We start from the raw sequence: 25,602 nt of genomic DNA, 5'->3' as shown, positions 1-25,602 counted from the left end.
AGAGCAGGGATCACACGGGGATGGGGTCTCTTGCATGGATGAGGGTGACTTTTGTGTCAGAACCTGTGTCGGCCTGGAGGGAAGACAGTAGAGGAGGAAAGGAAACAGTTATCGGGCCAAGCAGAGGCTTTTGGGACGGGAGGCAAGAGCAGCTGTGGGGGAATGGGCTGGAAAAGGCTTCAAGAGTTGTTTCTAATGGAATAGACTGACCCGCCTCCTGTTTAATGCATGACTAAGGCAAGGTAATTTGAGCTAACTTAGCTCTCTTTCATTGCAACCACAACCCTGTTCTCAATTCTGGACAGTTCTTGGATTAAAAAGGGAAAAAAAGAAACACACACACAAAGCCTCCAGGATTTCCCTCTTTCTGCATCATTCACTTCCTAAAAGACAGCTGATGCACCAAGTGCCAAAGCAAAGGAGATGACGTGCAGGCACACCCGGAGAGCAGCCGTGCTCCTCGGCAAAGGGGGACCCATCCGGCTGTGGGGAGAAAGCCAGCACAGCTCAGCAGTTGGAATTTGATCTCTCTCACACCCAGAGCTGAGATATTAAACACCTGTACACAGGGCCATGAATACCTGGGTAGCCCATGGTTCTCTGCATCTGCTTCTTCACACGGAGCTGGGAGTCAGTGAGTCAAGGTAGGTTACGTGCCAGTCAATCCTCGGGCTTCCAGTGATCGCAGCCCGTGTAGGAAACTGCTACAGGACTTTCCTTTGCCACAGACGCTGCTGGAGGGAATGCCTCTGCCTCCTGTCCGAGAGCGCTCTGCAGCAGAAAAAAATGTTTTCATTAGGTTGAGAGCATTTGCAGGGGCAGCTAAGATTTGGATGATCGTTTGTAAAAGTATTTTGGTACTTTGGAGGAGGAAAATAAAACTGGAATGGGTGGTAGCAATGTTCATGGAAGAGTTGGTTCCTAGGCTGTTATCTCCCTGTGGGCTCTGAGACGGGCAGAGTGGAGACTTGAGCTGGATCTAGAGCACACTTCTGCTCTCACTTCCAAAAGCTTAATTCTCCCTGGCATGTAAATGAACGCTGACTAGGGGACACAAGCATCGCAGTGAGAGATGGAGACAGACTTCAGCCCCTTTAGTGACTCTTTTTTTTATAGAAAAGTTATATGGAATTAAATTCCAAAGAAATTATGCTTAACACCCCCCCCCCCCGAGAATTGCTAAATCTTCATTCTACTAGTTTCTATGAACATTTCCACCATTTAACCGTTGTATGTCCCTGCTAGCAAAGAGTTCTTGATGCCCTGCAAGGGTTTCCAGTGCCACTGGCATTTCACAGTGGATATTTGTACAACTGCTACTTGCTTCCCCTTTTGAGAGATGAACCCCGCCGCCTGCCCACACTGCCTGCTAAAGCTTCACTTACTGACAATGCACGTTACTATAGCTGATCCTAAGTCAGCACAACTCTGAAGTAATGTCAGGAATCAAAAAAAAAGTACCTGCTGCCTTTGTCAATGCAAACTCTGGGGTTTTATGCCTCTTTCCAGTATGGTCAATGCTGTTTTGCCTCCACCTAGGTGAGAGGCACTGTATAAGAACCTTAGACAAAGCTTGGTTTCTCAGCCATCTTAACGTTAGTGTGTGTTTAATGCTATTAACAATAACATCCTCCTAAAATCCTGAATGCAGTTCTTGGAGGCTTTTCTTTCCTGCTTTTATTCCCATTTATCCAGCTCTCCTTCCTGTGACTGGCAGCAGATCTCCCCGGCAAGCAAATCTCAGCATTGTGCCACATCCCCCTCATCGTCCAGCCCGATGTTTCCTCCTTCCCCTGGCTGGCTGGCAAAGCAGCCTTGCAGCCCAGCCCTGCAGAACACCACTTACAAATTCAACCTGGAGCTGAAAGGCAAGGTGTTACTTTTCTGGCTAGTCTCCCCTCTCCAGTAAGGACATGAATGAGAATATTGTCCAGCATTTCTGGTGGAGCTGCATGAACCAGGGCATGCTAAGCACAGGCTGCCTCTCCCAGCTTCATTGAAACAAAAAGCAATCCTACCTTAGTCACAGAAGCCGGCAAGAGCTCTCTCCAGCCTTGAGTGCTTCACTGGTTTTGAGCTTGAATTTCTCTGTCGGAACTTCCAGTTATTCAGTAGCAGCTTTAGAGGTTTCCTGTATTTCACAAGGGCATTCGCTAACAATGAATGCTTCCAATAAGCTGTCTGTTGACTTGTTGACACTTAAAATGTATTTTGTTTTTCTTGTTCCCTCAGCTGCAGTGAGTTAGTTCATTTGGAATTACAATGGCAGCACAGTAGGACTTGGTTGGTCTTTTGCTTGCATAAAATTTAGTTGAAACTCATGTGAATCCTAAAAGACAAGGTGTTTGAATGAGATGAAGTAAAATCCTTTTTTTAAAAATGAAAGGAAATTAAAATTGTCTTTTCTTCCTCAGCCTCAACAATTTAAAAAATCTTGGAAGGGAAATTCATTGGCTTCTGTAGGAATTTTAAAATTAAAACCTTTTCACCCCTCTAATGAGGCAGACTTTAGGAGGAAACAAGGCATCTGTGTTCATGCTCCTGGTGCCAGTCCAGCAGTCTCCTTCCAGGAATGCTGGAGTGCCTTGGCCCGGCCCAACCTGCGTCGCAGCAGCCACTTCTACTTATTATTGACATCCATATCGAGCCCTATCGATAGGTCTGGCGTTTGACAGGCATCAATGCTGCTCCATTTTCACAAGCATCCATGTCAATATGTTCAATGCCTACCAAGAGCCAAATCAGGCAGAGAGCAAAAGCCATAGATGCCGATGGAGATGGAGAGGGAGTGATGGCTATCGGCAGGGATCAATAGCGACAGTTACTGAGAACTATCGATACATAGTGCTCTCGATGCCTTGAAGTGGGTTTGGAAATCAACAGGCCTCGATGCCTGTTGAGATCAAGGGCAGCTACGTGTACTGAGAGCGATGGAGAGCTAGGGATGTCGTGCCTTAGCGATACCTGTGGAAATCAATACTCATCAAGGCCCGTCGAGGTCAAGAACGGTCAAGAGTCATCGGTGCCTACTGAGGGCAACATCAGCCCCAGGCCGAAAGGTATGAATGTGTGTCAGGAACGGGAGGTACCAGTGCATATTGACTGGGTTCGATATTAATAGCGATATCAGTCCCTATTGATAGGTGTGCAATTCGACAGGCATCAGTGGTGCTCCATGTTGTCAGGGATCGATGTCAGTACGTTTGATGACTACCCGTAGTAAAATCGGGGTGAGAGCAAAAGCGGTAGATGCCTGTTGAGAAGTATCAATAGCTGTCAGCAGGGATCGATATCATGAGGGTGCGGAATCAAAACACGGACATGGTGCAGTTCCTAAAGACATTTACTTTGCAGAATATATTTATAATACCAGGCTGCATCCGCCCGCGTCAGTGCAAACAAACCCTTTCCCTTCCTTACAGGGAAAGAAAAAAGAAGACGAAAGTGAGTAGGTGGGTGGCCCCTGTAATCTTCTTGTCCCTTTCCACCTCACCACCCATACTAAACAGTGACCTTCTATCCTTGGTCAGTAGATGACTTCTGCTTCAGAAGCAGCTAAGCAAGCAGGTCTAATGACTGTCCAATTCACAGTACAGAGGTCGCATCTCCACTGGAAATATGGGTATGGGGTATATCTGGTAGGAGACCAAAGGCGTCCTTGTATGCCAAATCAATGGAGGCTACACAGTACAGCAATCACCTTCCCCTTCCTCTTTTCTGAAGCCATCTGAATTTACACTGGTACAAAATGTGTCAAAACCTGACCAGGTGCACGGTGTTAGCAAGGTGGGTGATACAGCTAAAAGGCCAATGATGATCTTCTTATTAACTTTACATTAAAGTTGCCATGATGATCATCTTACTAACTTTACATTAAATCATAGTGTACTGTTAGACTACCAGACTCAAACCCTCCTTGAAAAATTTCAGGTAGGCAGGTCTCAGGACTTCAGTAAGACTATAGGCTTAGGGATATACGAGTGGTGCTTCTTACAAGCATAGGGCCTAAGTATGCTTTTAGATTAATCCTTTACTCACTGACTCATCTGTTGTTTTACATTAAAGTATAACAGAAAGCAGGATTTGAGTATTACTTAGAATGTGTATTCATGCACAACTCATAGATGAGGAAAGACCAGCCTTTCTTTACTGATGGTTACTAATGTCACTGCTCATTGATAGTGGATTTTAATGCATTTTTTTCTTCTTACTTTTTCAGAGGGCTATTTTCTCTCTGCTGTGTTTCCTCCAGACTATCTAATTCAGAATAAAAATTAATTTATGTTTGATACTAGCTACATTTTACACTTCAAAGTATTAATAACATATAAACTTTTTTTTCCTCAGTTCTGTTTTGACAACTGGAAATAGTTTGTGCTTCCTCTACTTCCAAGGATCTTCCTTCCTAAAGGGTGAAGGGCTGGGGGCAAAAAAGAGTAGTGGGAGGATGCAAGTTTTTCAGAAGTCAAGAGGAGATTGTTTAGTCTCTTGTTAAAAATGCTTTTTATACAAGTGAAAAATCACTATCAGATAAACCTGCATTTACATTTGTTCCTCTCACAAAGGTATACCTTGAGATGATGTTTGGCTTTAACAAACTGAAGGACACTGGCAAAAGGCTTTCATCACAGATTCATTGATTGGAAACCTGAAGAGTTCTAAATTTCAAAAGCTTACATCAGAAGTGATGGACAAAAAAAAAGTTCTGATGTTTGGATGCAGTAATGATGTTCTAAACAAAAAACAATCATCAGCAAAGTACAATAAACCAAGAAACCCATTATGCAGAATATCACTCCTCTGCCAGAGATAACTGAACTACTGCCTCCAAAATTTCCTGAAAGTCTATCGCAAAATGTAGAGGACTCCCCAAAGCAGGCTACTGTTCACATTTTAAGAGAAACAACATTTCTAAAAAATCTAGTGCTGCAAATGATAGCCAGGTAAAATTACCTGTTTTACCAGACAGGGAAGAAGACACCTCTGTAGGACCTCTGAGGACTCCTTATTGTCTCAAAAGAGTAGCAGCCAAAAGTCATCTTTGTTACTGGACACTGGAGAGATTTCTGCGGAGTCTTACAGGTAGTAATGTTCCTTCTGCAAAAGAGCTAGTGTTACTAGTGGGAATGTGGGGAACTCTTCAGAGACATTAACTACATGCGGAAATTAATCCTGCAGTTCACTTACAGCAATTAGCATCTTCTCTCAGCCTCACTGAGAGCACTTGGAAAATTTCATCCAGTTTAATGGATGCAGATGCTAATTCTGCTGAAGCTCTAAGAGGAGTTTCCCTCTTCTTGAAGGACCAACATCCAGTGGGAGAATAGCCAAAAGACACTTGACGATGTTACTGAACACAGTTTGCCAGGACACTGAAGAACTTCCAGGAAAGTCCTCCCTTTTTCAAAGACTAGAAACAGGATAGCATCAGTTGTTTTTCCCCAGATGTGAAATTCTACAGTTTAAACATGTATATATTTACACAGTTTTGGTCAAATGTCTTCTACTTACTTACTCTGCTTCTTATATTTTGCTTATATCTACTGAACCAAAAAAGAAAATCTGAATAGCTGGTTTTGAGTCTCTAATCCATAAACAACATGGACTAAGTGACGAGAAAGTGTTATTCCATAAATTCTTGGCAAGCCACCTTTTTGTTGTTTCAATTTCTCCTTGGGTGACAGCATTTTACTGTTATGACTACTGTTTATTATTTGTATTATGGCCATGCTTAGAGGTCACAGTTAAGAGAGCTCTGTTATAAGTCATGTGAATAGATAAAAATATTTGATCTGGAGTGAACTTACAACTATCATTGTGTGGTGAAAGAAGGAGACACAGAAGTAGAAGGAACCACATAATGTTTACAGGTCTGATTCTCCACTATTATTCCCTTGATTTCGGTACACTTCCTCCTTAGTGACATCAGAGAAAGGACCAACTGATGTGGATTTAAGGTTTTGGATCAGGCCCTAGTAAGATCAGAATTGTGTCCAGTATGTTTTGCCTAGGGTTAGTGACAGTCTGAGAAAGAGAATCCAGGAGATGTCACTGCAGTGTTCCCCACAACCAAAGGGAAAGCTTAAGGCTAACATAAAAACAAGGAAAATGCTTTTCTATAATATGTTGCTTTGTGCCAGCATACTCTCCCTGAAATTTTCTTGTGACATGTCTCCAATTCCAGATCTCATGCTCCTATGCTTTACACACACAGGGACAGATAGATTCCTGCTGCCAAATCCACTAAAACCTGTTTTTCAGGGAGGGCCAGGTTATACCCACAAGTGCAACTGAGCAGAAACTGTAGGTGCTTTCAGTCCTTGAAATTACTTTTTGTGCGAAAGGACTGCAGGATTAAGTGATCCAAGGCAGAACACATTCTAGTTATATCCTACACTCTCCGCCTTTTAATATGCTGTTGAATTATTTTATTCCTGTGCATAAACAAGGATCACAATGAAATTCCTGTCCAGAAAGCTGTTGTTTCCATTCACTGTGTGCCCCATCACATAATTTCAGAGACAAGTTTACCTGCAGCTTACAGCAGTCTACTAAAAACAATAGCGGGCTCTGTAGCAATGAGGTGGCTGTTAATTGCCATGGGTGTTTGGCACTGATGCTGTTCTCTGCTGGCAACTCTTCTAACTTAATTATGTTTCTAAAGTACAACTGAAAAGCATTGTAGAGAGCACCATGTAAATTGCACTAAATGCCCTGGGAGCAAGCGACTTCTCAGAAAGATAGACAGGTGCCAACTAAAACCCCATATGATTGATTTTCCACAGCTAAAATAGCAACGACAGACATCTGGATTTGCCTGGTTTATAAAAACAGCAGCAAATGCAAGCTATTGTCTTAGTTACAAGAGCGGTTTCTTAGAGTGACATAGAACATGGTGTTCAGTTATCAACGTGTGATCTTTTGCTTTCTTTGAGCAGACGTTTACACTTCAGGCACTAGAAAATTAGCTTATAGTCATCAGAACGATTTACTGAGTCTGTGCATGCATGCACATGTAAGTGACCGAGTTCAGGACTCAGGCTTGTTTTAATGCAGGCCTGCCATTTAAGTCAGAGACGCTTCTTAGATGTAGGCATAGATACATAAAATGGGTCAAAGCTAGCATGGTTATTCAAGTGAGTGATATCATGTGGGCAGTAAAAGGCCTCACAGATTCAGGACTGGTGGAAAAGATAAGAATCAGCTGAACATCTTATGATGTTTCCACTAGCCAGCAGCACTAATGTGCTTTCTAAATCATCCTATAATAGAAAGTGCAGTGTTGCAGTTCTTGCTGTTGCACACGTAGAACACCATTGCTACAACGACTTAAGTCCAAAGACAGGTGCCCTTCCTACCTGTTTCCTTGCTGCTAGGAAGGTCAAAAGCTTTTGCTCTGTTAAATTATGTTGTATTCCTGAGAGCGTTACATCAAACTCACACCAGACTGTCCATGACGTGATATATGGGGCAATCACGAGTGGTTTCAGAGGCACAGCTAACAGGCCATGTAAGAGATACGGTGTCATCCTTTGTCTGTGGTTGTCTCCTGTTGATAAAAGAGACTTTTTTTTCTTTTTTGGAAAAAAAGATAGTATTTTTCAGTCTGCAAAAGTACACAATGAATGAAAGAAGTGTGTATGTTAATTTATGCAGCTCTTTTATAAAGTGCCAGTGTACACTGCATATCAAGCTTAACAATCTTTTTGTTACAAGAACCTCACAAAAAAGACTGAATCACAGAAGGTGAATCTTATGCTTTGAAAGCAGACATTATCATTACAGCTTAATGACAGGGCAATCACTGTTAGCTCTTCCTGGCACAGTATTTATGCCCTGTTGTGTGAAGTTCTAACATCACCCAGGGAGGATTGGACCAGTGGTACATTCCCATGAAAGCCAATTCACTACCAAGAATTGGCTTCATTTTTCAGCATTTTGTTACATTAACATTTAGAACGGTACCAGCTGTGCTTTTGAGACAGAGAGACCTAAAAATGACGGTAAGTTTACACTTCTTTAGGAGCAAGAACTGCAGGGAAAAGCAGAGCTATTCCCACTAACCTCCTACCTGCTCGCTCTGAACCAGGAGCGGCCCAAAAGCCACAGCACAGGCTGCTTTACCTATCGGTGCCAATACCAGCTCCCTGAGGCTGCATCTAAACCATACCTATATCCAGGCTAGTTACTTTAGAGCTAGTTCGTGTCAGCCAGGGCTCTCCTTCTAGCGAGAGCATCCATTTCTCCCAAGCTCTGACGATAATTCACGGATCAGCCCTCTCTGCGGCGTGTTTTCTTACAAGACCCATAAAAACTAGTCAGAAAAGCCCAGCTTCTCTTTTTCTTACAACTCCAGACCAGGCGATGGACGAGACAACTGCCATAGCAAACCTGGCCGCTTCCCCCCGAAATAAACCTATTTTCAGCAAAAGAAAGCTCACGGCCAGAGAGGGAGGCGCATTCCTGCCAGTGCAGCTCCCCGGGGTGCCAGGCTAGTGCCCCAGAGCCCTGCAGCCCTACGGTAAGGATGTGCCACCCGTGGGCAGGGGCAGGGGCAGTAACAGCGACGGGGGGGGGGGGGGGGGGGGGGGGGGGGCGAAGCCCGCTGAGCCCTGCCCGGGTGTCACCGAGGGGAAGCGGGCCTCGCTCTTCTCAGCCTCCTTCCCTGGGAGGTGCCACGCCGCTGCCGCTGATTGGCTACCTCTTTCCCTCGGCCCAATGAGCTCCTCCTGCCGGGGCTCTGCCGGTGGCGAGGTCACTGGGCCATAGCCCAATACGAAAGGGAGCCTGAGCATAGGTCGGGCGGGGATTGGCCGGCCGCGGTGCTGGCAGCGGGCGATTGGCTGGCGTTGCGGAGGGGGTGTGGAGGCGGGCTCCGCTGCGAGGGGCGGAAGGGTGGCGGTGCCGGCCGGGCTGAGGAGCGATGCGGGGCGGCTGCCGCCTCTTCCCGCTGCTGCTGCTGGCGCTGCTGCGCGGGCCGTGCCGCGGCAGGGAGCCCGCGCCGGGCGCTGTTACCTGCGGCTCGGTGCTGAAGCTGCTCAACACCCGGCACAACGTGCGGCTCCACTCGCACGAGGTCAAGTACGGCTCCGGTGAGCAGGGCCGGGGACGAGGAAGCGTGGGGAGGCCGGCGGGGAGGCCGGCGGGGAGGGGGCGGGGGAACTGGGAAATGGTGAGGGGACAGATGGTGACGGGGGGCCGTGAAATGGCGGGGGGCGGGCGGTGGGGGGGGGTCTGTGAAATGGCGGGGGGCGGGCGGCGAGGGGGGCTGTGAAATGGCGGGGGGCGGGCAGTGAGTGGGTCAGGGAAATGTGGGGGACACAGGGAGCGAGAAGGAGGAGGTTTGGAGTTTCTCGGGAGCGCGCCCCTGGTGTGGGGGGAGCGGCAGGCCGGGGTGGGGGGCGGGGGGCGGGGGGCACTGGGTAACTGGCGGGCTGGGGGGAGAGGCACAGAGCGGAGGGTGCTGAGGCCCGGGGTGTGGGAAGGGGTTGCGGCAGGACTCCACGGTGCCGTGATAGGGGTGCCCTGCCCTCATCCCTGAGGTGACCCAGCAGTCCCATTTCAGCCTCTGTTCTGGGAGGCGTGAGGCCTTGTTTTCGGTGCATGAAACAACTGATAGTATTTTGGAAAAGGAAGGGATGACATAAATAGTATTTCATGGATCCAAACTTCTCGTGTGTTCACCATGAACTTTGATAGTTTGCATCACCTAACATATGCTCTGTTCAAGTTCTTCAGTCTAAAGTCATTTGGTACCTGCATTCCCGTTGCAGTCAGTATGTGGACTATGAGAACTAAGCACCTCTAAGCATGAAGACATGAGAACACGAAGGCAGATTTATTTAGATATTCATGCATTAACATTTTTTCTTCTCCTTATCAGTTCAGTTTGTTTATTAGATTGCAGCACAAATAAGGGTATAGAATTAGAGGCTGTGTAAAATAGTTAATCTGTTGAGACAGAAATACTCTTGTAATGTGTTTCAGAAATTTTTGAACTTGGAAAAGTGGGTTAATGCTCCTACTATTTAATTCTATTGAAACAGGAAGTGGGCAACAGTCAGTAACAGGAGTTGAAGCTTCAGATGATGCTAACAGTTACTGGCGGATTCGTGGGAAAAGTGATGGCAGCTGCCAGCGAGGAACGCCGGTGAAGTGTGGACAAGCTATACGACTTACCCATGTTAACACAGGAAAAAATTTACACACTCATCACTTCGCATCACCACTCTCCAATAACCAAGTGAGTTGTTGTAAATGTTAAGCTTTTGTATAAATTGTGCATGATATTAACAATACCTCTCTCCAGTTTTTCATGTTTTTGAAGAATCAGGCTTGAATATCAGCTGCCAGAAACAGTATGTCTATGCATATCCCAAGTGCATCTTGGAAAAAAGCTTTTAAGTTCTTGACAGAAGAAAATTTAATATGTACCAGTATCAGTATTTTGCAGTAGTTTTAACTAGTCTGTATTGCTTTCTCTATACTGCACCATTGCTAGTGGGAAGACCATTCTGAGATGTTTAACACTTTCAAGATATAAGACTAGGGGCCTTCCTCAGCATCATGAAGTTTGCTCTAGAGCCAGGCAACGAAGTATGTATTGGGACACTAGATATTCCTGTATCCAAGTCCCTTGGTGATCCAATCCATTAGTCTCAGTGTGCTTCTCCTTATCCTTATTTTAGCTCCCTATCCTGATTTATCTGTCCTGCTTCCACAGAAAAAAATATATCTGCTCTCACAATCATACTTACTTACCATTTTCTAATTTCATAGAACAGTGATTCTGACTGTAACTAGGTCCAGGCTTTGTTCTTAAAGTAACGTTTGTCCAGGATTGAAAATCTCTCTTAAAATAAATAATCTGAATTTGTTGGAAGTTTGTAATTAGTAATCATTTTAGTCTTCCTTCAGGCTATGTAGATAGGTCATTCAATTCTGAGTCAGAAGACCTGAGTCTTTGTGAAAACGGTTTATCTTTTACCATGTGTAAAATGGCTGAAATAATAGGGTCCAGTTTTGTTTAGGATATCTAGGTTATATTGTGATTAAAACAAGATACATTATTGAAAAGTAGCACTTCAGAAAAAAATGTTTAAAGAACAGAAGGACTCTAAAACTTTCCACCAATTCTCATTTGTCAGTTTATTCATATGAGATTGTCGTTGATGTAAAAATACTCATTAACTGTTGTCCTTTTCTCTTTGTTTTTGCTGTGTGTTTGCATAGTATGTGTGCAAGAGAAGAGTCTGGGTGACTTCCCAGAGGTTGAAAGGACTCTGACTTATGACCTTATTGAAATATGAGGTGGTTCTGGACACAAACTTCTACTTCATGTTCTTAGCAAAGTAGCTTGATCTTTAATTAAATGTGTTGTCTTTAATACTTTTTGGACTATGTAAATTATAAGTAATGTGGCCCTAATTCTTTAGGTTGCTAGGTACAAACGATTTTGGTTCTGTTTTCAAGTTGTCAATCACTTCTGGTCATCAGATTATTAATAATTAAAGGCTATACTGAATCCTAAACAGTTGGAGCTGAGCATAGCAGATTTCTTCAAACACCTGGAAGGGATTTTTTTGTGCGTAATGAAATCTAGTGTCTGATTTTTCTTTTAGCAGAAATTCATTTGCTTTGATGGAACTTTTTTTTTGAGCATAATTGAGCTATCTGTTTGAAGTAAAACTGCAAAAAGAAAAAAAAGGTTGATAACCCAATTGAAAGCTCGGTATAATTAAGTAAAAAAGGAATATGATTACTTATAAGTTAAACTGTTGGGACTTGGGGGTAAAAACACATTATGCTGAGAAACTATTGCAGTGATAACTACGATGCTGGTCATACTACAAAATAAAGTGTTTACAGTTACAAATTTTATCTAATGGGGAGACTGAAAGCTGCATCAGCATTAGTTTTGTTCATTTTGAATTTTTCTCTGAAGGATTGTTCTGATCTCCATGCTCACAGGCTCTCTTTTATTTAATTTGTGATGCATGTTGGGGTTTGTTGGCCCTTTGTAAGGGGAATTGTAAGGGGAATAAGTTACTGCTTCTGGTTTTGACAACTGCATACAAAGCAGCATGAACGCACTTCTTGTTTCTTCTCCTTCCTTGCCTTTAAACTTTCTATTGACTTTATGATTGATGTTTTTGTATGTGCATTGGAGGTATTTTCTTACATTTTCACTTCAGGAGGTTTGTGTCTCTGACAGGAAGTAAGTGCCTTTGGTGATGATGGTGAAGGAGATGACCTGGATATATGGATGGTGCAATGCAGTGGGACACACTGGGAGCGGGATGATGCAGTGCGCTTCAAGCACGTAGGAACTGATGTGTTCCTTTCAATAACCGGGGAACAGTATGGCCACCCAATTAGAGGCCAACGGGAAGTTCATGGCATGCCTACTGCTAATCACCACAACTATTGGAAAGCAATGGAAGGAGTTTTCATCAAACCCAGTATGGACCCTGCAAAACATGATGAGCTCTGAATTGATCAGAGGATCCAAAATGCTTCTGTTTACTCCAGCGTTGGGAGATGCTAATCCTTGGTCTCTTTTAAGTCCTGCCTTGCCTAAGTGAATGACTTACTGCATTACTGAAGGGCATTAGTTCATTCTAGGAATGCAGCACTTCTGTGGGGAATGGCATCTACCAGGATTAAACACTGAAAGTTGGCAAAATCCTCTCTGAATTTTTGCGTTTAATTGGTGAAACTAGTTCATATGTCTGTTAGTTTTCACTGTAATTTGTTTTGCTTGTCACTTTTCTCTCAAATGCAAAGGAAATGGAAAAACTGAAGTAATGGATTTCTGTAGCCCTAAGTACAATAAAAATTTGTATTTTGTAATCTTTTTCCCAATGTTCAGTTATAACTGGAAACTTATCTCTGCTTCTTAGTGAGAGAATAGTACTAATGAGGAGATGGAGTAAGCCTAGAAAGGGGGAAAATAGTTCTCAAATACGGTGTCTTTTGAATGGTTTTGAGTCAGCAGTTCAGCCCTCCTGAAAAATATTTGTGGTCATTTGAAAATCACTTCCAATGTCCTTTGTGAGTTTTGGTGTGTACTATATTGGGGAGTTGCAAATATGTATGTTGGAGTAAGAAGACTTAGTTTTCACTTTCTATTAGTTTCCTTTTTCCTGAGAAGCTTAGATTTTTGTTTTTGACAATGATGATACTGCTACTTATCCAATAGTGAGACTGTTGTGCTCTAAGAAGTAGTGCAGAAAGCTGCTGTTTATGAAATTCTAATATTAATTAAACTTCCCTGTGGTCTGAAGGAACAGTTGAATCTCACTTGTGTTGTACTTGCATGCCACTTTGCAAGATCAGTATGAGAATCCAGATGAATAAAGAATGGGACATATACCCATGTGGGTGTTTTTGTTTGGATCCAGAAAAAGGAAGAATTCATCTTAGAGAATGGTTAGGTCCTGGATTTTTGACAGAGTGGTATGCTCTATAGTGCTAGCAAGGAACTCTGTTTCATTGAACAATTTATTTGAATTTCTGTGTTCCTCTCCCTCTGTAAAAAGGGAACAAAACTGACTCTTGCATGTGTGTGTTAGACAGTGTTACCTGAAACGCTGATTAAAATTCAAAATAACATTAAATGTTTATTTGCTCTAAACAGAAAAGCTTAGTAAATGAGTGTGAGGAGTTAGCAAATCAGGTGTTCCTGTCTCCATGAGTAAATGGTTTACTGATTATGGTCTTAATTAGTCAATCAGTTAAAGAAGCAGGAAACTGATTTGCTGCTTTTACAGCTCCTATCACATGCTACAGTGTTAGTTTGAGGGAGTTGTACTGAGGAGGTGTAACTGGCATTCACGTTTAAATTTTACAAATGTACCTACTGGTGCATGCCTCAAACTCTGTGATCCATCATGCAGTTGTCCTGCACAGACTAGCTTCAGTTTTTAGTTTAGGGTTTGAAACTAGCAAAGATTCTTCATATCCTATGGAACAAGAAACCTCTATAACAGTCATTTTGCAGTATCTGGTTCTTCTCCTTCAAGAAAGAGGTAAGACTGTTTGGTTTTGTTTTTTTTCTATGAATTTTAGTTGAATGATGCCCTTTAAGGATTACAGTCATTTCAGAGACTAAGTGGATTATCTTTTGTTGTTTTGTATTAGAAGCAATTTTTTATGCAATGAATGTTTCGGGTTTGTTGATATTCCTGACAAATTGTTATTGATGTTACAGATACAAAAGATAAATGCAATGTTTTTCTTCTGCTTAACAAGCTGCCTTTTCCTTTCTTTTGTTAAAAAGGAAGGCTTTTCTTTTGGAGTTGGTATATGTGTAACCACAAAAGGAGTGTTGGTGTTTGGCAGGAGAAAGAAATACATTTGGCAATGTGTTCTATATCGCTAAGGGCTAAATGCTTTATACCTAAATCATGTAGGCTTAGTGTTTGTGCACCAGTGGTATAGTGAGCTAATTGAGAAGGGGTCGAGCTAGGTGGCTCATCTCAGTCTGCTTGCCAGGTACTATCCCCACCTGAAGGTTATCTCTACTTGAAGATTTCTGTTCCTGCCTGGGGTGTTTGTCAGTGTTGCTAATCGTGCTTGAGTGGAGTCTTGCTGGTCATCCCTTCTTATTTTCTGGATTTGAGACAAACTGAGAGCTGAGAGAGAGAACAAAAAAAATGACTTTTAGTTCTTATCACCTATTTTCTAATATGATCTGAGTTTTGAAAATATCTGTGCCTTCTATTCATGATGAACCATGCCTTTCCCCGTGTGAAAGCCTTATTTAAAAAGCTCTTCAATGAGATACCTGTGAACTTGAGTTTCCTTAGCTTTTGATTCTGACTGAGGTGAAGAAGTCACTTAGGCTCAATTTTTCAGTTGCATACGTGTCACAATAGATTTGGTGGGTTTTGTTTTTTGTTTGTTTGTTTTTCAGTTCTTACTGCTATGAAATTATGCCAAAGGACTCTTAAATAAGGCTAGTTCAAGTACATCTTAGTTTGGAAAGGTCTCACATGGCACTAAAACAACTATTGTTACTCATAGCATGCTAAATGCAGACTACAAAGGCCTTGAGTTAATGTGGGAAATGCAAGGGCTTATAGCTGCGAAAACTGATGTCTTCTGCAAGTGATAATGTGCTTTCCTTTTTACATAACTTGTAGATTTACAAAAACTGTATTGATGGCTGCATCATGTTGTCTTTCATGATTTAAGCTGAAATACTGAGAATCTCATTCATGTGTTCTTGTTTACTCTGACCACTTACAAATCACCTTTTCAGTCTGTCCCCCACAGCTGAGGACTGGATACTTAATTAAGTTTATAAAAGAAACTCAATGTTTATATTGCTAGGTTTTGTTGTTTGTTTTTTTACAGACTTTTCTTATCTGACTAAAGGAGATGGGTCTCTGAGTAAAACATGAAATATTGAGAGGTGTATATGTGAAAGTCAGGAATGCTGTCTTGTATCTATTTTTTAAGGGGGTAAACTAAATTTTATCCTACTAGTCAAAATTCTCTATGCACTCTAAGTTTAAATCAAAATCAAGTATTTTGGCTTCTGATGCTAGCAGAAAGTAACTTGTTCAAACAACTGACGTGCTTTTCAATTTCTTGCTCCCTGTGCTATTATAAAAACTCTTTCAAAAGATGTACCAATGTTATACTTCCTTTAATAAACTAGAAAGGCTTTGGGGGGAAAATGATTAGAGGTTTCTTTATAATAGTTCTCAGTAAGAATAATTGCTAAAGGAAATATATTTAGTTTGAACTCTACCTTGAATTGCATATATGTAGAATAAAGGCAGGGTTTGACAGAGATTTTTTTTTTTTCAATGTAAAATGATGTAAAAAGTTCCATAGGCATGTTAGTTTTTGAGGGAAGTTTGTGTCAATATAAATGTTCTTACTCTTGTATTTTCTGTACGTTTTAAAGCCTCGTTAACTGATAAGCATACAAACATTTGCTAGCTAGTTCTCATTTATTCTGACAAGACAAAATGCTTTTACTTCTTTAAAAGTATTTGAAAGAACTTACTGCTCATTGGCCCTAACATTCAGAATGAAGAACCAAAGATAAAGCAACCTTTTTTAATTTCATTTGTTATGTTTGAAAATACTAATCAGCTATTTTATTATCAAGAAGTTATAGATGAACATATCTTTAAACATCAAACAAAAAAAAGGAAACAACACCATCACAACAACCCTGGAACAGTGGTGCTTACTCAGCAATATTTCCAGCCCCGTCCATTCTGCTGAATCCTATCTTCTGTCTCCTCTTCTCCTTCAGCACTGGCAGCACTGGTTGTCACCATGGATGTACTGTGTTTGACAGCTGTATTATACAGAAGCCAAACCTTAGAAATACCTTTTCTCTAGCAGCAGCCTCTTGCTAGGTGTCTGATCCCTTGGTTGACATGTCTGCTGGCTTTTCAGTGAGGTTCCCTGCTGGTAGCTAGGAAACTGGCTAAGATCCTGTGAGAGTTTGAGGAATGTAGGGTACCATGATTCCCCCTGCCCCTCTTCTCTAACTCTAAATTCTCACCTGTGCCCTTCTGATTTTGCAGTTTTCTGCTCATACATATCTTTCTGCAATCCAGCTATGGCCCCCATTCAAATATCTAATAATGAATGGCTTCGTAATGTAGGTATTTCATCAGCAACCTTTCGGGAATCCGCATGTTTGTGATTACAGGACAGCACCCATGGTCGTGTCACTAAAGGCTTTTTAGGGAAGATAATGACTACCCTGAAAGTAGAGTTCAGCTATTGGACAGTTCAACACTCTTTTTGCCCCTTAAATTGCAATAGATTAAACTGATTATAAAAACCTTTTACTATATGTGGTATTGTACGGATTCTAAGTTAGCATGAAGTTCATAGTGCCATCCTGCCGTGGCTCCTCTGATGTTGTTTAAGGCTATCATTTGAGGGATTCATCTGTTACCACTCCTTTGGGGAAACAATATCCCTTCATTAGGGTCTTAAATGATGGAATAAGGAGGTGTTAGAAGCTGTATGACATCTCAAGGGTAACCCAACAGTCATGAAACACATTGCAGATTAATCAGAATATATGCAAGGTTTAAAGCTGGCTAATTAGTTCCTTTTTTAAAAAAAATATATAAAAGTAATGTGTGAGTGCTGGCTTTGTATGCCCAGAGGATTGTCGAATTTGGACTCAGATCTAAGGTTCTTCTTAGTTTGATCTTCATGATGTTCATCAATGTATTCACCCAGGCTTGGTTTTCTGAGGGCACTGGTTAGCAGAGGTGTGTACTGTGCCGAAAGCAGAAATACCTGGGCAAAATCTAGTGCAATTCAAACCACCAAGCAAGGCACGAAACCAAGAGGGGATTGGGGCCATCTCTGCCGTGCCTGGGGTTGGGCAGGGGGCTGACTGCCAGACTCCTTCCGCTGCTGCCTTGCCTTGCGCGTCCCCCGTGGAGACACTTCATGTGCAATCCCTTAAATTCACTAGGGTTTGTTTACTGCTCTCTCAAATCCGGATTACTACTTCAGCGTGCCTAGGAAAGGGCGCTGTAGCTAAGGTGTATAAGAGTTTGGGCGGCGCGAAAGCAACCAGAGCCCTTTCGAGGAAACAGAGGCGAGGGGGGGCTCGGCTTTCCCGCTATCCCTGGCTTAAAGCCCGAAAGCGCTGCCGGAGCCGAAGAGGCGGGGTGCGGCCGGGCCGGGCGCGGCGGCCGCTAGTCAGCGCTGCTGCCCCGCCGTGGGGCCCGGCCCGGCCCGGCGCGGCGGCCCCTGTGCTGCGGCGGCCCGCGGGGAGCCGGGCGCTCTCGGCGGGCAGCCCGGGGCCGTCGCAGCGCCTGCCAGTCCGTCCGCTTCGGGGCGGAACTGGTGGCATCCGCTCGCCCCGAGTACCGGCTGGCGGATCGGCCGTGTGGCCGTGCCTTGCGTGCTAGGTGCGCTCTGCAGAGTCGCATGCTCCTCGGTTATTTGAAAGGAAAGTTTAAGACATTAGCGTAGGCTGTAAAGCGATGCTTTAGGCGTCTCTGTTTACTAGCTTTCTATAGAATCTGTAAAGCGCGTCCAAGACTGGAGTCTATCTGCTCGAAGTAGACATTTAAGGCAATTACCTGTATAATAAAATTAGAAGCTGCTTTCCGCTTCAGTGAGGGGAGGACAGACACAAACAGCTCATCGTTAACAAGAGGAGAAAAGAACTCCCTGTTTACCTACACCAGTCCTGTTGCACTTTCTGTGATCCCGAAAGTAAAAGCTTAAACTCAGACGCTCTGTTTCTAGCCGGTGTAAGATATCTTGCCCATCCATGGTAACACTTACATGAACGCATCTTGTCTGCGGCGTAACTAACCCGGCTTTCCTCGGCTTCTGCCTGGACCGCTTCCCCCGGGGCGGTCCTGCGCCATCCGCCGTGGGCTCCCGCGGGCGTTGGGGTGGAAACCGAGCTGCCATCGCTGACCGAGGTGGTGTCGCCTTCCGGGCTGCTAGGAGGCTGCTTTCCTCTCCCCCGGGGTGGGGAGGGGAGGGCAGGCTGGCCCCGCTCCCCCCCCCCCCCCCCCCCGCCCCCGGCGCGCTTGCTGCGAGCGCTTCACCCGTTCGCCGAGCGCACGGAGGGGTCTTTCCTGCCAATCTACCGGGCAGCGCGACCTTGGCTTCTCTGCCGCTGGCTGCTGCCTCCTCTCCAGCGCAGGGAGGATTGGACAGGAGCCTCCTGCGACTCCGGGCAGCGGCATTTGCGAGGCCGCCTCTGCTGCCGGCGATCCTCGGGCGCGGGCAGGGAGCCCCCTCCCAGCCCTGCTCCCCCGTGATCGGCCCCGTCCTCCCGCCGCGCTCTGCCCCTGCCCTCCCGCCTCGGTGCGCCGCTCCCCGGCCCCCCGCCCCACCCGGCTGCTCTGCTCCCGCCCGGCTCCTGCTCGCTCCGCCGGGCACAGCCGCCGTCCCTTCACCCGGCCTCGCCCGCTGCAGCGGGGCGTGGAGGGGAGCGGGAGGTCCCCCCTCTCCCGCCTGTGCGGGCGCCGCTGCCAGCCGGCCCCGGGGAGCGGCGCGGGGAGCCGCCGAGCCCTTCCCCGTGGCCCCGCTGCCCCCGCCTGCGTCCGCGGTGGCGAGTTCAGAGCCCGGTAGCTCAAGACCTCGAAAGGCGACGGGCAGGAGCGTTGGTCCGGGCAGCCGCAGGAGAGCGGTGCCTCCTCGTGCCGGGAAAGCACAGCAGCGAGCGCCCGGGGGCACCGCGGCGGGCTGGCGCTGGGCTCGGACCTGGGGCGCCCCGAGGGATCGGTCCTTGCTGACACCTTATTGACGGTGCCGAGCGGCAGCTGTGAGGCTTGTGGGAGCGTTTGGAGCCCCGTCCAGCTGGCCTCGGCTTCTGACCTGGGGGGACGCGACCTAGAAAAGGGTCCCCGCCTAGCCCCGGCGGCTCCCTCCCTGCTCGCAAGGTAACCGGCGTCAGTGCGGGAGACGTACGGGGTGTGGGGTGACAACATGGGCTTATCAGCCCTCCTTTGATAACCGGTCTGCTCCCCCTGTACCCTGTCCGCTCGCTCGAAATGGGAAGACCCCCGACGCCAGCGATGTTTAACACAGGGACTGTGATGTGTGTGTGTTTGTGGCTACGTTGCCAAAAAGGCTGTTGTGCTGTTAAACCTGTGCGGCTGAAGCGGAGAGTGCAGAATGCGAGGCTCCTGCCTGATGGAGGGGCAGCCTTTCTTGCAAAAATTATTCTTTGAATGTATTACCTCCGCCTTCACTAGCTGAGAGTGTGCACAGCGTTACTGTTGAGCTGGGGTGAATTTTTTAAGAAGCTATATAGCAAAACACATTTATTGACACTGTGCTGCATTTGGCCAGCAATTCAGAAGTGTGGTGGTGAGGATGTCTTTCAGCCAAGCTTAGCAACTTCAGACTCTGGGGCAAAATAGCTGGAGACATTAAAATCTTTATCTGCTTCCTTCCATCCCACTGTTCTCCCTGATGGGATGGGAGGCTCTTTACTGTGAGTGACTGACCAAAATCTTGCTTAAAATTCCCAGCGGTGACTTGACACCAGCAGCCTCAGAGCCTGCTGGCCTTTGCTCTGGGGGTAAAAGTGCTTCATGACATCATTTTGAAAAGCTGCTTTATTAGGGCTAAATCCGGGCTTTCGAGGGCGGAAGGGCTGCTGCTGGGCAAGAGATGTATGATGGGACTAGCTGGGGCAGAAGTGTCTGTGAGGTTTCCTTTGGGCGTGAATCCTCAGCGGGGAGAGCACACCCTTCTTCCTTACCCCAAAAGAAAGAGGTAAACATGAGTGTGGAAGTCCAGGGAGAGTGGAGGGGATACCTCCCCTGGGAGAGTTGTGGTGGACAGTGGAGAAAAGGCTGAAAACCCTCCGGAGACTTGAAGTTTCACAATACAACGTTCACAGCTTTTTCCCCCAGAGTCTTGCCAGGACAAATCCTGTCTCTGCACTGGTTCCCTGCACATGCCTGCACCGCTGAGGGATGGTCGCTTCCCTTCTGCAGGGAAGGGAAAAGGGGGCGAGGGGGAAACCTGCGCAAGGAGAACACCAGAACAAAGTGAATAATTGGGATTTCGAACAGAGGTGGCTTGGCGAGCTGAAGCGGGGCAGTGCCTGGCAGGGCAGAGCCACCGAGCCGCAGGCGGGAGGCAGCGGGGAGCTGCGGAGGGGAGCCTGCGGGGAGGAGACGGGCAGCGGCAGAGGGGTGCCTCGACCACTGCCCGGCCTGCCCCCGGGTGCAGGCCCCGCTCTGCGGCGGCCGTGGGCTGAGGCTGCAGCGGTGCGGGGGCAGGAACGCTGCCGCGGCCCCAGCCAAGGCGCTAGCCTCCCCGGGGGCTGCGTGGCGCGGTGCTGTGGGGGCTGTTGTTCAGGGGGACGCTGCATTAAAAGGTGTTTCTGAAGGAAAAATAGTAATGCAGGATGGTTCCTCTCTACTTCTAGGCTACTTTCTGTGCTCGTCTCCACAGGAAAGTTGCCCAGCATAGATCGTTCTTGCCAGAAAACCAAATGGACGCTTGATCATATTTTCTTATATCTGGTGCCTTAAGAAATTGGAGGAAAATAATTATCTATTGTTCGCTCCAAGACACTAGTTCATATTGGATGAATAGGCTTAGTACTTAACCTAAAGTAATCCGCCTCAGCAAAGCATTAGCTGAAGTCAGGGCTCACCCTTGGGAGTGGACAGATGTGTATTTAAGGTCCTGGGCTGGGACTGATGAGCAGGACTCGGTTCCTAGCTGCAGAACCGGGTGATCTCAAGTGACTTCTCAGAACCTCCTTTTCCCACCTGGAAAAGAGAACGATGGATTTTCTGTGCCTTGTCCGTCAGCGGCATGTGGAGGCTCAGGGCTGGGCTGCCGGGAGGCCGGTGGGAAGGCTGGGTGCTGCACCTGGGCTGTTGAGATGGACCTCTGCCCTCCCGCAACGTTTCCTGTGCAGCTCCGCAGCGCAGTGGAGGATCCTCTGCTGCTGCTGTCCTGAGAGGCTGCTCTGAGCAAGTCGAAATGGTGCTGCCACCCTGGCCCTCGAGGGCACCTTCTTCTGGGTGGCCCTGCCCAGCAGCCTAGGGCTTGGGGCAGGTGCTGCCCATGGCTGCAGCACGCGGGGTTGGGAGGGCCGGAGCCCGGCAAGGCGGCCGTGCCGTCCTGTCCCATCCCCGCACCCGGAGCTGGCACCCTCGCCGCCACCTGACCCTACAAGGTGGCTCACCTCCCTTCTGAGCACACTGGTGGTTTTGGGGGGCACCAGACCGCCCTGGGCGTGCTGGAGAGGGCCGGCTGATTCTGCTAGCTCTCTTTAAGCTTCGCTTGAAAGCTTTTCTCTGTCCTTGAGGCTCGTGTGCAGCGCCTTGCACTGCGGAGCCTGCTAGAGGGAGAGCTCAAAGCTCTGGGACAAAGAAACATAACCGCTGTCCTCGCTTGCCGCAAGCAAGGAGCGTCACCACCGCTAGACAGCAGGATCAGCAAGGGGCACAGTGGCCGGACAGTGCCCCAGTCCCGCAGGAGCCCGTGGCGGCTCTGGGGGCGATGGGGGTGCCCTGCTCCGCGCTGGCCCTTGCCTGTCCGGGGCTTTCAGCCCCACAGCTCAGCGCCCAGCGGGCCGTCGTGCTGCCCGGTGTGCGGGAAGCGTGGTGAGGCCTAGCCGGTGGCGGGAGGTGGGGGGAGCCCGGGGCCCTCCGCTCTGCGGAGAGCCTCACCTCTCCGGCGGGACGGCGGGAGCAGCGGCGGGCTGCCCTGAGGCTGCTCTGTCAGGCTATTTATGTGCTGCAGTGCACCGGTGGGCTTAAAACTCAGCTGGGAAGAGGCAGGAAAAGATGTGCTTGGATTTCAGGGATATCTTAGGCAGAAATAACCATCGGAAGTGTGTGAGTGAATAGTCTGAGCAATACTTTGTGAGCAAAACAGTCTGTCCTGCTCAGCGTCTCTTCCCCCATCTATTTTAGCGTATGCCCCCGAGTTAATCAAACTGGTCTGAGCAGTCTGCTTCAAGAAGTGGCTTTGGTCAGTGCCCCCTTTGCACTGCCACGAGCCTCCCCTCTCTGTCTCTGCAAGGGCCAACAGACCTGATCTTTTGGGGGTCAGACTCCCAGTGGGGGGGAGGCAGTGGCCTGGAAACCCGGCTCCAAGCACACCTTCATCCCCGACGGGGGGGGGGGCACCTCCTGCCTGCCCCCGGCTCGGTGGGGCAGCGCCTCCGGGCTTGGACGCCTTCCCTTTGGACAGAGCAGCGCGAACAAAGCGGCCGGGCTGGCTGTCAGCGGGGTCCTTTCAAGAGCCACGAGCCGGGAGACCCTCGGAAATCCCCATGCAATCGGTTTGCAGGGGTCAGTTTCGCTCGGCAGCAGCTGGCACGCTCGGCCGGCCGCAGCGCGCTGACCCGCCGCGCAGCCCCGACGGGACCGCGGCGCTCGCAGCCTCGCTGGCAGCGGAGGGCTCGGCGCTGGCCGCCGGGACGGCCGTGCTCTCTGGGGGCACGGGATGGCGCGGAGTCTCCCTCCTGCCTGCCTGCCTGCCCCGGCCGCCGGCTGGAACCGCGGGCCAGGCAGCTGTGCCTCCCGCTCCCCCGAAACACGGCTCCCCTGAAACACGGCTCCCCGGGGAGGCGCTGCCTTGCGCCAGGGGAATGCAGCGGGCTCTTGGCTCTAACCCACCTGCGAAGGGCTGTTCTGCCCTGGTGCCACGAGCCATCAGCTGCTCGAGGTGACCCCGGCCACCGACTCCCAAATACAGGGTGCAAATGGAAAACAGTCTGGCTTCACTTTTCCTGAATTCAATGTTCTTCTGCGCCGTCCCGTTCCCATCCATGTCCTGCCACCCCCCCCATTTGAACGCGCCTTTTCTCTTTTCATTTTCTTTCCTTTTTTTTTTTTTTCTTTTTTTTTTTTTCCTTAAGCATCCTCACTTTGGTAGGGATGTTGGAGTGTGTGAAGGGGAAAAGCAGGGGAGGTAGGGATCGATTCTGGTCAGACCTCAGAATTTGGCCAGCGATGCCACTAGGGAATGCTGAAACTGCCCTTTGCTCCCTCCAAAAGCCGCTGTAAACGGGCTAAACGAATTGCTGGGTGTCTGGGTGCTGGCACTGGGGAATCCTCCTCTTTGCTAGCGCTCAGTGTCTGTAGCAGCTCACACACCAAGGTGGCCTCCCCTACTTCTCCACAGCTGTTGAGATCCCTGTTTCCTTCAGGTCTGGAAGTCTCTCATTCTGCTTCTCTCGGAGCAGAGCTTCCTTTTTGTCTGACTTTTTCAAAATAATTTAGAGGTGTGTTAATGGTAACTGCTATAAAAAGGAACCAAGCAACTGCATTTTCTGCTGGTGGATTGTGTAAAACCAGATTGCTGCTGCACTAAACTTCAGAAGTACGATGGGGATTCACAGTGGAGGGACAAGCTGGAGTTTGTCTCCTGGCACTGTGCGATGGTGGCTTTTGCACTGAGCAGAACTCCCTATCGCTTTTAATTGGGTGAGCTGCTGGCAAAGATGTGGCAGCTCCTGGAAAAGGTGCTGCTTCTCAGCAGGTCCGTGTTTGAGGGAGTCTGTCAGTTGTTGTAAGTAGTAGCAGAGTGACTCCTTAAAATACCTGGTTTATTACACCTCATGCAAAACGGTACATTGGAGTTTGCACTGCGCACAAGGTATCGTTGTCGCTTGATGACTCTGTGTGTGTCTAGGGAGCTTTACAAGACCTAAGGAGCTTTACGAGGCAAGGGCTTGCCCACCTCCCGGGTGGGTGGGTAAGCAGGATTTCTAGCGAGTTGGTCTGTCATGCTGAGTGCAGGCATTGTACCTCGCTCTGTGCAATACCATGAGGACAATTTTGGCTTATCCCAAGGTACTTCCATTCTCCATTAGCCACCACCCGAGACCCCCTGTGGAGCAGTTTGGCCACTTGCTACTCCCTTTGGATAGGAGCAGGATGCTCACAGGAAAGCTTATCAGGGAGGGAAGAGACTTTCAGGTACCCCATGAGAATGGGCTTTTCAGGAGGAGCTGGCTGTGAATACTTAATCATTTGCACCTAGGAAGGCTGTAGGATATTTTTTTAACGCCTTATCTGCTTGCTTAGCACCTAGTTCGTCGTAAGTGCCGGACCATATCCTGCCCTCATTCGGTGCTGGGATGAATCCTGAGGACTAGATGTGGAGCAGTGGCAGGATATGGTCCTAAAAATCAGCAGCCTGTGCTTCCTGCAGGGAAGTGGTGGGCTATAGTGGCCCGTCTAGAGAAAGAGCAACACCATCCACTGCCGCGGAGTAAGCGCGATGCTGACTGGCAGCCCTAGGGAAAAAATCCTATTGTGCGCCGGTTTTCAGTAAATATGCCAGGAGCTACCTAGTGGTATTAGGGCTAATCACAGGAGTTTTCCTCTTAGAACTGTGGTTGGATTTATGTTGATCACTTTAAAACATATCTCACAGATATATTTAGTAGAAGAACGTGTAAAACCCCAACCCCCAAATGGTATTATGTAACCAATACAGTATTTAAGTGCCCCCTGTGCAAACTAACTGAAAAGCCTGCTGTTTGCCTTCTTTGGCTCTGTTGTGTATTGGTCAACTGAAGCCGGGCGCTCTGTTTGCTGTTCTGATTACGATTTTGAAAGGAAAGATCCATAGGATCATGTTATCCAGAAAGTGAAAAAGACTTAAACCCCACTTGCTGGGCTTAGCCAGGACTCTGGGGCTGAGTGAGAGCCCTCTCGTGGGCTGCCTGGGAGGGTGGATTGCCCAGCAAGCCCCTGCCATTTGAAAGCACGCACACCCCAAGGACATAGCCCCACACAACGTACTTTGTCCCTTTATTTTGGCATGCGTGGGTGCAGCCGTTCTCGGGGGCCTCTGCAGCAGCCTCAGCCGTGGGGTTCAGCCGAGCTCAGCAAAGGTGAAGATGTGTTAGTGCGAGAGCCGGGAGATGGTGGCAGCTAGGGAACCAGCTGGGTGCGGGGGTTCCCACGGCCGGACCCAGAGCTGGGATCAGGTGGAAATGAGAGGTGGGTTTGCTCTCACCCTGAACCAGGAGGAGCTTGTAGGCTTTCCCCCCAATATGCTGTTATTGATCTGGCATCAGCTCCTTGCTCAGTCAACTCCTTTATTCAAGCTGCTGGATCTCAGGAGCACAGTGGCTTCCATTATTGTTAT

The 25,602-nt window shown here is 47.6% G+C and overlaps 1 protein-coding gene and 1 long non-coding RNA gene across 2 annotated transcripts; both read left to right on the top strand.

Annotated features, from left to right (window-relative positions):
* Positions 1-52: 52 nt before the first annotated feature.
* LOC112985584 (uncharacterized) lies at positions 53-5,649 on the top strand. Its single transcript, XR_003259785.2, has 3 exons — positions 53-644; positions 1,696-3,059; positions 4,566-5,649. It is a non-coding gene; the product is annotated as an uncharacterized LOC112985584 (long non-coding RNA).
* Positions 5,650-8,829: 3,180 nt separating this feature from the next.
* On the top strand, positions 8,830-12,852 carry SDF2L1 (stromal cell derived factor 2 like 1). The gene is made up of 3 exons (XM_064522143.1): positions 8,830-9,092; positions 10,047-10,243; positions 12,215-12,852. The coding sequence occupies exons 1-3, from the start codon at positions 8,924-8,926 to the stop codon at positions 12,491-12,493; spliced, it is 645 nt and encodes a 214-aa protein (XP_064378213.1). The 5' UTR covers positions 8,830-8,923; the 3' UTR covers positions 12,494-12,852.
* The last annotated feature ends 12,750 nt before the right edge of the window (positions 12,853-25,602 follow it).

Source organism: Dromaius novaehollandiae, chromosome 17 (assembly GCF_036370855.1).
Source record: "Dromaius novaehollandiae isolate bDroNov1 chromosome 17, bDroNov1.hap1, whole genome shotgun sequence".
NCBI classification, from domain to species: domain Eukaryota; kingdom Metazoa; phylum Chordata; class Aves; order Casuariiformes; family Dromaiidae; genus Dromaius; species Dromaius novaehollandiae.
The sequence above is the reverse complement of the archived record's forward strand: the minus strand, read 5'-3'. Positions and strand labels throughout refer to the sequence as shown.

Excerpts from the sequence above, each read along its gene's own strand:
- SDF2L1 (XM_064522143.1), top strand. The coding sequence starts at position 8,924 with ATGCGGGGCGGCTGCCGCCTCTTCCCGCTGCTGCTGCTGGCGCTGCTG. Across the intron at positions 9,093-10,046 it reads CGAGGTCAAGTACGGCTCCG|GAAGTGGGCAACAGTCAGTA; the intron begins GTGAGCAGGGCC and ends CTATTGAAACAG. Across the intron at positions 10,244-12,214 it reads CACCACTCTCCAATAACCAA|GAAGTAAGTGCCTTTGGTGA; the intron begins GTGAGTTGTTGT and ends TGTCTCTGACAG.